The sequence below is a fragment of the Mus musculus genome, chromosome 1 (genome assembly GCF_000001635.26).
Source record: "Mus musculus strain C57BL/6J chromosome 1, GRCm38.p6 C57BL/6J".
Classification (NCBI taxonomy): Eukaryota; Metazoa; Chordata; class Mammalia; order Rodentia; family Muridae; genus Mus; species Mus musculus.
Window position 1 is genome coordinate 34,231,706 of NC_000067.6, and position 13,403 is coordinate 34,245,108.

The 13,403-nt window shown below is 46.0% G+C and overlaps 1 protein-coding gene across 34 annotated transcripts in view; it reads left to right on the plus strand.

Moving 5' to 3' along the window:
* The window catches only part of Dst (dystonin), a 400,775-nt gene that overhangs the window by 323,818 nt on the left and 63,554 nt on the right, over positions 1–13,403 (plus strand). For all 34 annotated transcript variants that reach the window (XM_006495666.4, XM_006495690.4, XM_006495691.4 and 31 more), the window contains 2 exons: positions 10,914–11,075; positions 12,639–12,809. In XM_006495666.4, coding sequence (XP_006495729.1) covers positions 10,914–11,075; positions 12,639–12,809 — 333 coding nt within the window. The remainder of the gene's footprint in view (positions 1–10,913; positions 11,076–12,638; positions 12,810–13,403) is intronic.

A 13,403-nucleotide genomic window follows, 5' to 3' on the forward strand; every position in this document is an offset into this window, starting at 1 on the left:
GGAATTCAAGGTTTCCTCTTCCTTCCGTGCGTCTCTGGTCTTGCAGTTCAGTTCTGCTGCCCAGTGTGGTAACTGCAGTCTGAAAATCAGAGTCAATCGCATCTGTTGCTCAGGAAGAAAGAAAGCTGCTCTGTCCCTCCTGAGTCCTGCCTGCAGAGTCCTGGCTCAGGGTTGCTTTCAGATGAAAGATACATTAAGTAATATAGATGCTCATTTTTTCCTATTTATTTATTTACTTATTTATTTATTGAAAAAAGTCTTACTGTGTCAACCTGGCTGCCCTGGAAGTCTGTACAGAGCAGGCTGACCTCCACCTCACAGAGATCCTCCTGCCTCTGCCTCCTGGGTTCTGGGACTAAAGGCATGTGCCACCACACCAAGCACGCACATTTTCATTTATCAAACACGCACACAACTGACTATACAATATACACAGTGATCCCTGTGATGTCATTGGCAGCCAATCAGATCCTTTCATCATCAGTCCTCATCACTGTATTGAATTGACTTAATTTCAGTGAAGAGCAAAGACACTAGACAACATTAGTACATGGTACTGCATCTCAGCTAGATCTGGATCCTTACTCCACTCTAGACCATGGCAAAATAATAGAACTCTCCAGCCCTGCTTCCCGCTCGCTCCCTCTGGCTTCTCTGCTGATTCTGTTGTCATTCCTTTTGTCCCCGCATGGGTCACTGATACAAGTGAATGTGAACTTGCAGCTCTAGTTTCAAAATGGAAATAACATCTCAGAGAACAGAGAAATTCTTAAGTCAAGTTGAAATCAGAGACATAGCCTGGAATATGTTATTGCTATAATAACTTCAGTCCAGTACAGGTGTAGGCATTATCTAACCCAGGCTTTATTTGAATATTGGGCAAATAAAATGCAAAATATCATGGCGCCATAGAAACCAGGTCAGAACATTTATGCACAGATGTTATTTTTAAGATGTACTTATTTATTTAATGCATATGAGTATACTGTAGCTGTCTTCAGACACACCAGAAGAGGGCATCAGATGCCATTACAAATGGTTGTGAGCCACCATGTGGTTGCTGAAAATTGAACTCAGGACCTCAGGAAGAGCAGTTAGTGCTCTTAACCGCGAGCCATCAATTTCTTAAACTATTGATTAAATGATTCCCCCCAAACAACTACTGTGATATCACCATGTTTTTAAAGGTAAAATTAAAATGTCCAAAAGTGTTTTAATGGTATTTTCAGTTAGTAGAGATCAAAGATGAACAATTTATCCATTTTTGCAGAGAGCAAGGGGGGTTGGAGAACTCTGTTTTAGGAGAGGTTTTGGGTATGGATCACAGTGAGTGGACTGGTGGTTCCTGTTAATGTTGGCCAGCAGACTGCGCACCTTTCTTCAGTCAGGATTTTTAAGGTGAAAGTGTTTTCATAATGAAAACTACCTAGAGGAGTTGGCCTATAGCAACGTCACAACCTTTAGCCAAGTCAAAGTAGTGTTTTGGGCTTTAGTATGAAAGACAGAAGTCCCTCCTCCCCATGCAGAGATCCCACCGCCTGTGTGCCTAAGCTAAGGAGTGTTGTCAAGATTCCGTGTCCTGATGACCCCTAACTGGGCCAAACACAGAGCTGCACTCTTCCCTCCGCCACAAGACGAACCAATACTAGGAATCTGGAAGGACTGTCAAAGGGAGTTTGAGGGCTGGCAATATGGCTGCACTAGTAAAGGCCTTTGCCACCAGGCCTGTGTCCCAGGTCCACCTGGCAAAAGGGGGAGAACTAACGCCTATAAGGGGACCTCTGACCTCTGCACACATGCTATATCACAAATTTATCTTACACACACACACACACACACACACACACACATACACACATCTGTAATCGTCACAGTGGCAAGATTGTATTGTTCCTTTTATCCCTGTTTTGACACTGAAGATGTTTTCAGATCTGGGCTCTCGTTCTTTGAAGGAAGTTGAATGGGGTCGCTCAAGCGTATGCTGGAGCGCTTGTGGATATCACCATTTATTCAGCCAGGAAGATTTCTGCATAGGTCTGTCTACAGAATATTTGTAACCACCTGGAAACCTCACTGAAGGCGGGGCAGATGCGTGCTGCTAAGTGATGCTGTCACTGTGGGAGGGACATCGCATGCTTGTTAGAGAGCCTGAGTGCAAATCAGACACTGGACCTGTTTGGGGCTGCTCAGTGTATTCCCTTTGTGCTACTACTTCTTGAATTACTCCCCAGTGAAACAAGCAGCTACTGCATCCCCAGGCAGTGATGCTCAAAGGCTGCAATCTTTTGTGGGATGGTTATCAGCTTAGAAACTGTGGGGCAGCCCCAGTTTTCTTTAGCTAAAGGCCTGTCTGCCTTAGAAAGAACTGTAAGAATCATTGACCTTTGAGGGAAGGCTGCTTTATCACCTCAGCACAAAACTCCGATTTCTCGTTACGTTTCTTAACCAGCTTTCAGGAGCTGTTGGGCCAAGTGATGATGTGGTCCGCTTTTACAGACAATATAACATGTATTTACATTTTCTCCACTCAGTGGTGTAGTGGACATAATATGTCTAGCTTTTCAGGTCTAAAATTTCCATGTTTAAGTTTTATAAGGTTAGCTTTTTATTTCTTCCACAAAGTGATTTGTTGCCCTCGATAATAAGATTACTTGCTAGAATGTTCCTTTAAGAGGACATTACTTGAGAAGTATGAAGTGACTGCAGTTGCTGTTGTTGAGTTAGCTCTGGTGGCAGTCCGTCCTGTCTGAGTGGACAGTAGGGCCTTCAGCTAGATCATCAGTAGACATGGCGGGGGTGAGGCTGCATGTGGAAAATAGCACTGTGGCTTTATGTGTGAGCTGTCAGTGGTGGTGGCAGCTCTTAGGAAAACCCTCTTGCCAACTGAATTTTTCTATCCTGAAAAATGTGTGTGTGCTCTCACCATTCATGATTAGTGTTTAAAACATCGTAGTTTGTCCTGCTTTCTCCAGCAGTGGGAGTAGAACATAGAACAAATATGAGGTGAAAGTTGGGTCAACTTTTGTTCACAAACTTGACTTTTTATGTTAAATCTAGGTGTAGCTTTCCCTGTGGTCACAAGCAACACAGTTATGTGCATCATTGCTTAGACATCTCAACATACTACAAATAATACAGTCATTAACTCAGACCAGAATACAGTAAGCTGAAATCACAAAGATGCTAAGAGTTCACATTTACACGTAATCAGCTAGCTAGCACACATTTTCCCGTGGTGCTTCCTGCTTCCAAGCTGCAAAGGGCCCATTTTATTGTCTTTATTTCCCATTACACTCTAAGATGGGGTGAGTACAGTGATGATGTGATGTCATTTCCCCCCCTCCCCGGCTCTCACTTTGAATGCTGGAGTTTAGTAATGAATTATCTATGAATTTTTTTTCAAAATGCACTGCCTATCTGGAGCTAAGTTTACATGTTCCGCTCGGCCTTTCATAAGACTGGGATAATACTGTGCTAATTATTCAGTCTAAAGACGGCCGAGTTAGGGCCACTCTTTATGAATCATTGTGTAAGGACCTTAAACTGTCTGGAGAAAGGTACCCCCTCCCCCCCAGATTTCCTGGAAACTTTACCACTATTACTTTGGGTAGGTGGCATTCTGTGTTTCTAAGGTAGTGGGAGTGTGAAAATAGGACCCTTGATCTCTACCTCCTCCCAGCCTCAGAGTCAGTCCTGTGGTGACGTGGTAGCTGGGGCACATTCTGTGTGTGCTCGCACACCTGAGCATCACAGACTCGTGTGCCTGTTGAAACATTTCAGTTCTGGACCATGACGGTGGACGTCAGGGTCGCGATGTTGGTGGGTATTCTATAACTAATTTTTCTCTGTGAATGTCTGTAGACATGTACTTTTCAACTTAACGGTGAGCCCACGCTGAGCTGTGTGTAGTAATCACTGAATGTGAGTTCTGGCTGTGAATGTAGCTTACTTCAGCTTACAGGTTTATAAAATAACTTCGGAATGCTTAAGGTACAGAAGTTCTCCCACGACATTTTTTGTAAAATTACCCCACAGCTACTTTCTTCGCCGGAGGGTCAGGCCAGCCACATTTTGTTCATGAATGATTATGAGTTGTTTTTTTTTTTAAAGTCTGACTGCCTCTGTAATTACCTATTTTTCTGGCAGTGTTGCTTTATTTCATAAAAGAATGGATAGGGTTTATTAAATAATTCTTGTCATTTCTGCCAAAAAAGGCTAAGGTTTGGCTCGCTGAACTTTAAAAAAAAAAAAAAAACTGTTTTTATAAGAACATTTGTTGAGCAGATAAAAATCAGTATCTGTGACTTTATTAAATAACCAGTCTGTTTCGAGGCGTTCTGCTTGCCTGGGCCTTGCATTAATCTCAAGAGGTCTGCGTGAATATTAGTAACTACAAATATTCATGTCAGCAGTGTTGGGGCGAGGTACCCGTGGGGGTCCTTTAATGTGCAGACCAGTCAGTTTTGAAATTGGCCTTTAAAGAGAAATGATAAAACGCTCAACTTCAAAGTGAGCCTGTTGGCCCTGCTTAAACTGATTGGTGATGGCAGGAGAGTGGTTCCAGCTGAAGGACAGGGACCTGGCCACCCCCACCCCCACATCCTCCACTTTGAGTTAGCAGTCTGAGCCAGTGGTGGGAATGGCTGTTCCTGCGCTGCCCAGTGTCAGGTTCTGCTGCCGCTGCGCTGCCCCTCGGATCCCTCTGGGATATCTGAACCCAGCTGCCCTCTCCCAGATGCAGACCCCAGCCTGCTCCGCGCTGATGTCACCAAGCTGTTGCTTTACAGCCTCGAGGTTCCTCCCCCTGGAACCGCCCTGGGCTGGGGAAGAGGCCGAGTTGGGCAGGATGACTGTGAAGTTAAGTCACGGGAGGGCGGAGCGGAGCGGATCAGATCGATGCCGCCGGGGCTGGGTGTGCTGCGCGGCCCCGCTGCCCCGACGCAGCCCGAGCCCCGGCGGGAGCGGCCGCAGCCTGCCCGGCCATAGGGCAGCGGCTGGGGCTTCAGCTGGATGCCAACTGCCTGTGCCTCGGAGGAAGCCCGGAGTTTGAGCTGCAGCCGCCTCAGGTGGAATAAGCCTTCTTCAGGAAGATCAGATAAGAATCTTGGGGGAAAATTTTTATTTTGAAAGAGAAACTTGTTATAGTAAGCCATGCTTTTTGACTGTTTACTTTAATGGTTGCTGGATTTTAATGCCCCGGCTCTTTTCTCTTGGGTAATTCTGGATAACCTCAAAGAAGCTTAAGATGGGAAGAAAAAAACTGCCTTTTGGATCTAGCTTATTTATGTATGGCTCCTCCTCCCAGCTAAGAGAAAAATCTTAACTTTTTTACATCAAACGTAACTTATTTTTCTCCAAAGAACCATGCTGTGCCTTCTGATCTGAACAAGAAGCTGTTTATCTGTAAAGGACATGGAGTTTCGCAGTACATCTTTAAGTGGATTACAGTCAGCCAGAGTTCTGCCGAAGTTAACATCCAGCCTGTTGAACCGCTTGCTCATTTGGAAATTTTAATCTGGAAACCTCAAGCAAAATTAGAGTACAATGAGAAACGGACTCACAGCAGAGTCTCTCGGGCGTTGAAGCCACGGTTAGCTGTGCGCTTGTGTGTGTGTGCTTGGGGCTGATTAAAAGGGAGCATTCACGGAATTTCAGGAGGTGGAGGGAGCTGAATGCTCTGTCTTGGAGCACGTTACTTCTTAGAACCAGGTTAAAGGGTAGCTTCGTTTTCATAGATGCACTGCTCCTAACCGGCAGCACCTCAGGCAGGCAGTATGCCTCACTGTTTACCCTTTCTGGATGTGTCACGGCCCTGCTCACAGATAGACCTTCTTGGAAAAATGCTTCACCGAATTCCTTCCTCTCGGTGTCAAAAGCTGCGATATTTGTTTTGACTGTCTGCGAAATGGGGAAACCACTCAGCAGACCAGACTGTTTACGCCAGAACCCTCCATGCGTAGGGAAAGGCGAAGAGGAGGAGGAGGACCTGAATATCGAGGACTGTTACATCCCACAGAGGTCCATCTATGACACGGTGAGGCTGAACGAACAGATAGACTCCGGGTCCAAAGGCAGCCTGTCTTCTAGGCATTTCACAGACCGGACTTTACCCTACAGCCACAGGACACTGGACGTTAGCTCTCTGTGCTCCAATGGTGCCCTTTCTTCTTCCAGCATATTTGAGCTGAGAGGTCGGGAAACGAGCAAGCTAGATGAAAAGATGATCTTTGATGCCCTCAAACTAAACAGTGACGTCATTCGAAGCCCAGGTTTGCCCAAGCCCAAGTCTCAGGCAGAAAAGAGAGAGTACAGGAGGTCCTGGCGGATGTTTGTCCCTGCCAATATTATGGATTATGCAAACAAAAGCGAAAGTTCTTTTGTGGAGCCTTCAGACGCGTCAGATGCTGTCGCGAAGGCCAGCAAGTGCAGATGGGGTACCAACTCTCAAACTTCAGAAGAGGAGGACTCTGGCTTATGCAGCCCCCCAGCTGAGAAAGAAGAAAAGCCAGGCATTGTTAGCGGAGAACAGCCACAGATTAGAAGCCTGTCCTCTGCTGAAGACATTCATACCTCAGAGCAAGATAGGCCATTTTTTCCTGCTGATTCTGTCAGTGAACAGAAAATCCCACTGCTCTCTTGCAGAAGTGCCCACCCCAGTGACAACTTCCAAATGATTCTGCAGGATGCCTCTCCACTCAGGGGGGGCAAGTGTGTGAACGGTCAAAGGTCACTCCATGGTGAAAGCGGTTATGTGCAGAACCCGCTGAGAGAGAGTACGAAGAGCACGGCATTGGTTGTGCCCAGAGACGGGGCACACAAGTGGATTTCCAGCTCTGAAGACCAGGAGAAAACTTTGAGACAAGGGGAGTCCCAAACCACAGCACACAGTAGGGAATGTAGGGAGCCCCTTGTGGACTTGCACCCCCCGACCACAGACCGCATAAGGGAGCAGCAGGGAGACTTTGATAGCATGGTTTTGCTAGAAAATGTGATACTGTTGGCACAGTATGATTCAGAAGAAAGCACCATGGTGGCTAAGGGGAACCTAGAGGCTCCCTTCTCTGCTCAGAAGATAGATGTGACCCAGAAGAAAAGCCCAAACCAATTCATACACGTAAAAAAGGAAACAGGGCCCTGGAAAACAGGGGTCCAGGTGGGATCGCCGGACACCGTCTGCAACGGCTTTCAGTTGGTACAGGTAATGAATGGGATTGAAAAACCGTGCTAGCAGCCGCTTGTGGTTCTATTTCAGAGTGGTCAAGAATGATTTTAAAAATAGTCAAGTGCGGACATTCATCGTGGGGCTTTGAATTGCACCTCGCCAGATGCCAGCATCAAATAAGTCCATTGGTTAACAGATGAATTAGGGATTGTTGGGGTGGTGCAGACAGTGGCTGTTGAGGGTCATTCAGAATGCCCTCCCCCCATTGTTAATTTAGGTTCACGTCAGGTTTTTGCACAAACTGTGGTTTAAAACAGTGCCATGTAAGGGCAGTTGTATTGAGTTTATTAAGCACCAACAGGCTTAGTCATAAAGGTACAAACACAGTATTATATTGTTGTGGCCTGAAAAGCCCTCTGAAAACCCAGCCAGTTTACAGGAACCCTGCACAATCGAGGAAAGCTTTTGTGTTTTCTCGGACACTGTAGACCCTAGCTCTTCAGAGTTGCAAGTGAGGTAAAAGAGTAAAGAGTGCAGCCTCATGATAAGTGGAGGTTGTCGCTCAAGCCTGTAATTTTATTCCTCCCCACTCGGATTCAAGTTCAGCTATTTTGGTGCTCTCCCGTGGCTCCCCTGAGAAACTTCACCTCACAGTTAACCTTGTTTTATTTAAAAGATCTCTGTGTTTGTGTTCTATGAGCCTGTATGTATATGTGAGGGAGGGACGCCTGTCTTTATAGGTATTTGTTACCACTAAGAGATAAGGGAGGTAAACAATATCAGAGTTCTGCTGGTTCTTCGTCCCGCTGTCCACACCTTTCCTTGAGCATACAGCAAGCACTCTGCTAACTTTAAAAGTTTAGCAAAATGCCTTCTCCCTGTAAGACGTGTTATGGCTCATGTATAGAATTGTCCTTGTTTTGTTGTGTTTTATCCTAACTTAGCTGGTAGCTGTCATCATTTTGAAGGATTTTGGAAAATGATCACTGGCTTACGCAGACCTGCTCCGGTACAAACCCTTGATGTAGCCAAGATCGGGGTTGCCGACGGCTTACTAGAATGTCGTACGAGGAATGGTTTTGTCCTGAAAACTGAGGGAAATAAAAGGTTTTCCCCAAAACATCATATAATGTACCAGAGATATAAGAATGGGGCCATTTTCTTGACCCTGTGCGTAGCTCTTTGTAAGTTGTTGAACATACCCGGAGCTCCTACTCAGCTCCTGGAAGTGTTAACTTAGAACGTTCCACAGAAAGGAAACAGAATGGCTGTGCCAAAGTCTTCAGTCACTGCCCGGGGCAGTTTTCTGTTGACACACTTAGTAAATTATACCTTTTTGAAAACTTATAACAATGTCTGAACTTTTCTTCTCGGCAACTCAGGGTTTTGCCAACCTCATTGCATCCAACTAATTTCTTATCGTTGCTCCTTTGACATAGAAACCCTTAGCCAGCATGGGAAGGAAGGTCAGTGTACATTTCAGTGGAAAAGGCAGCTTATACTTTTTGTTACCAGGGGACATTCAGAGGAAACAGTGGCTCGCTTGTTTGCTATTTCCAATGCATTTGTCCTTATAGTAAAAGTAGAACTCCCCAGCATGCCAGACACTGGGCCAGGGTCTGGGGACTCGGCTCCTTGGCCCCTGTGTCAACTACCCAGCATGCTAAACACTGGGCCAGGGTCTGGGGAGTTGTCTCCTTGGCCTCTCGGTCCTTCACCGCTGCTTTCCAACCTATAATTTTCTCCTGAGGTGTTTTTTAAACTATATCTGCCTCTGTTAGGTTTCCTTATGATCTGTTTGCATAGCCATTAGTTATTTTATGGTGTGCTTCAGTATAATGACTCAGAGCCCCAAACTTTATTTTACCTTCATATCTGTGGAAAATTTCATTACCGAGTTAAAAATCATCGATTTTTTTTTTCCCATGACATTCTCCAGACCCAACATCATAAATATTTGTATTATCCGAGGGAAAAATTGATGTGTTACCACCAGGGTTACCTGTAAAGCGGTTGATAGCGTCCTCCCAAGACAGTTGTATCTTTTCTGTGTTGATACCAATTCAGCAAATAACTCTTGAGTACATATTACTCTCCAGGTACAGATCCAGGGCATAGAACTGTAACTGTCATCAGCAAAAGAGTGGTTTCGGTGAAATTTGCATCTTAATCTAATGTAGCGCATCCTTCATACCTCACAGGCGACTGAGAAACCACGCGTTGGATAGGGTGGACAGAAGACAGAGTACTAGGGAGCTGTCAACAGCAGATTCCCAGATTGGCAAGGCTTCCCACTAAGACTTTTAAATGTGACTCACTGATTGTCTTAATTACAGTTTTACTGCTGTGAGCAGATACCATAAAGGACAGCATTTAATTGGGGCTGGCTTACAGGTTCAGAGCTTCAGTCCACTGTCATCAAGGCAGGAACATGGCAGCATCCAGGCAGGCATGGTGCAGGAGGAGCTGAGAGTTCTACATCTTCATCTGAAGGCTAGCAGAATACTGAATTCCAGGCAGCTAGGATGAGGGTCTTAAAGCTCACACCCACAGTGCCATGACTACTCCAACAAGGCCACACCTCCTAATAGTGCCACTCTCTGGGCCATCACACTGATTTGGGGTTGGTTTTTTTCCCCCTATCATCATTGCAACTTGAATTTTCTCAAGCAATTCTATGTCTTTATTGGATCCTACTTTCATATTTTGGGAATAAGCTCACTTCCTTTTCATTCAGCTCTTTGTTTCTGTTCTTTGGGGTACATCCATATCCTCTTTGAGCTCTTTGAACATAGTGAAATGATTCTGTCAAATTCTTCCACTGCTAGTTCTTCCCAGGTGTTTTCATTGGGAGCCATACTTGGACTGGTGATCTTGGGGAAAAGACATTTTACATGGCTTGTTTGTTTTTGTTTGTTTTAAATCCGTCTTGTTTCTGCACTACAACTCATGAGCCTGACAATGGTGAGTTGAGTGGTTCTTCCTTGTTTTATGTTCGCAATCCAAGTCCCTCTTCTTTCAGTGGAGGTGGTTCAGTGTTCAGGAGAGGACTATGTCCTGGTCGGCATGAAATATGATTTCCCTCTGATACTCATGGCCAAAGGCTCTAAACTTACTCTTACTCTCGGGGTCAGGTACTGTTCCAGGTCAGCGCTAGCACCTCCTCTCTGAGTCCACCAGGTGCGTATGGGTCTTACCCTGTGTCACCTTCCACCTTCCGCTAGGTCTACACCTTCTGCTGTGGTTGTTATGGAAGGCCCCATTTGCCCTGTGTCCACGTGCCTCTGCTTTTCCATTTGCCCCTGTTGGATTTTGGCCCCTCGGGCAGACGTGTTCTTGGCCTCTTGACCTACTTGGTTGTGTTGCCATTGAGTCTACACTTCTAAAGTGAGTCTCACGCTTCAGCAGCCAGCTCTCCATACTGCACCGATCTTCATGAGCCCCCGTGGGAATTCCTTGACCTAGCGAGCATCATCTCACCATTTGCTCATCAGTGGTTCTTTTGCATGTTTTTATCATCGTTAAATTGTGACGATAGGAAATTTCATTATGCTCATCTTGGGTTTGTAGGCAATCTTCCTAAATGTATGTAGAATATGTAATTAAATGCCACAAGTTTATATTTCCTACCAACAGTTCACTTCAGGGACAGTTGCTGGCTTCAACTACTTAATAAATAAGCACATAGTCTTTACCACTGGTAGTCGTTAGATGCTAATAATTCTCACAACATGGTTCTCCCAACCTGCAGGTATTCCAGAAAGAAGAAATCGAACCCTTGCAGGTGAAGCAGCAAGATGTGAACTGGTTAGGCCAAGGCCTTATTCAGAGCGCAGCTGCAAACACCTGCACTCAGGGTCTGGAGCATGACCTGGACAGTGTCAACTCAAGGTGGAAGACTCTCAATAAGAAGGTAGTTGCTTGACTCCTTAGCAATTTTCCCTGTCAGTGTTCATGGCTAATAGTCATGGTCGTAGCCACGTGCCCAAACACGCTTCTTCTTCTCATGTTGTACACTAAGTGGCCCTTGGCAATCGGCATGGGACACAAATGAATGACGTTCGTGAGTGGAGATGGGATTTCTCTCACCACCATCCCAACCTTGACAGAGATGTAGCTGCAGACCCAGCCAGTATGCTGGAGGCAGCCATCGTGGACGGCCCTGTGTTGAAATGGCCTCCTCGTGCTGTGGTAGCTTATTTGCTTCTGGGACTCCCTGACTTGTGGGGATGCAGGCTCCCTGTTGTGTTAACCTTTCTTGGGGAAATGTGAGTGAATGCCCACTCACCCAGATGGGCACTGACAGCAGACCAGCATGGGATTCACTGAAGTCCACCTTGATGTGCCCAGTGAGTTTATTGGGTTTATTCTAAGGGGTACAAGTGAGGGGTTACTTACTAGAGTGTGGGTGACCGCCTTCACCCCCCCCGGATCACCACGGAAAACCCATCCCTTCATGGATGGCATTAAGCTTTGACTCCTGTACAGCTTAGCATCAGCCAGGACCGCTCGCAGATAGGAGATGGGAGATGGAGTAATAGCAGGAAGCCCAGAATAGCCTTCCCTAGAAAGCCCAGAGTAGGCTCTGCAGCCCTCCCTAGAGTGTCAGTAGCTCTATCACCATACACCTGGCTGCCACTCTGTCACACTTTGCTCTGCTTAGCATAGCAACAGTGGCAAGGTATAAGACCAGCATCTGGCTATGAACAGAGGGAAAAGCACCATAGGACACATGTGGGTGCTCTGTGTGCGCATGCACGCAGACATACACACACACACACACATACATACACAGACACCGGGAGAAGGAGGGTATCTTAGGATTTTACTGCTGTGAAGAGATACCATGACCAAGGCAACTCTTATAAGGACAACATTTAATTGGGGCTGGCCAGCAGGTTCAGAGGTTCAGTCCATTATCATCAAGGCAGGAGCATGGCAGGAGCATGGCAGCATGCAGGCAGGAATGATACAGGAGGAGCTGAGTTCTACATCTTGTTCCAAAGGCAGCTAGCGGAAGACTGGCTTCCAGGCAGCTAGGAAGAGGGTCTTAAAGCCCATGCCCACAGTGACACACCTACTTCAACAAGGTCACACCTCCTAATCGTGGTATTCCCTGGGCTGAGCATATACAAACTATCACAGAGGGGAAGGGAAAGTGTGGCCAAGTTAGTAATAATCGTGAGGAGTAGTATCAGGGGGACAGATTTCTTGTTTGTTTGTTTCTTTCTTTCCCTTCCTTCCTTCTTTCCTTCTTTCTTTCTTTCTTTCTTTCTTTCTTTCTTTCTTTCTTTCTTTCTTTCTTTCTTTCTTTCTCTCTCTCTCTCCTTCTTTCTCTCACTCTCTCTCTCTCTCTTTCTTTTCTCTCTTTCTCTCTTTCTCTCTTTCTCTCTTTCTCTCTTTCTCTCTTTCTTTCTTTCTTTCTTTCTTTCTTTCATGAAATAATCAAATAAGTTGAAAAACTGGAACTTCACAGGTGGCTCAGCGAACATCCCAGCTGCAGGAGGCCCTGCTACACTGTGGAAGGTTCCAGGATGCCCTGGAGTCCCTGCTCAGCTGGATGGCAGACACAGAGGAGCTTGTGGCCAATCAAAAGCCTCCGTCCGCTGAGTTCAAAGTAGTGAAGGCCCAGATACAGGAACAGAAGGTAAGTTAGCGATGCCTTTATTCAGTTTCATAGAAAATCTTTAAAATGACAATCAAAGTGTGCCTCCCTGTTTATACTAACAGGATGTCACAGTAACAGGTTCCTGCAGCTTTCCATACTGTCAGCTACTCAAGCAGCACGTGCTGATTGCGTACTCTGGTCAAGGTGTGGGTCTAGCTGCAGGAGATACAACCCTCAATGAAGACAGTGAGAGTCCCCCATTGAACATAAAATCTAAAGGGAAAGAGAGGCCGTGGAAAGCCAGCAAAGTCCATGTGTGACCTAGAGGGATTCCAAAGCAGAGATGAGGGGAGGATATAGCTGTGACAGAGCCAGGGCTAGGGGCAGGAAGTACTGGAGAAGAGGAATCCCGTGAGCAGCTCTAAATAGAACAGGCAAGAATCGCTTCACTGGCTGGGTGGCATTTGGACAGGAAAATCGTTGTTGCCTAAATACATGAGATCTCGCCACGGGAATTGTATAGAGTAAATACTGGCAGGTTCTCCGAGTTGAGCGGAGTGCAAAGGGCTCGGATCCTCTGTTCACGCACCTGGGGACATGCTGCTGTATGTCCTGGTGCTGATAGACAGAGGA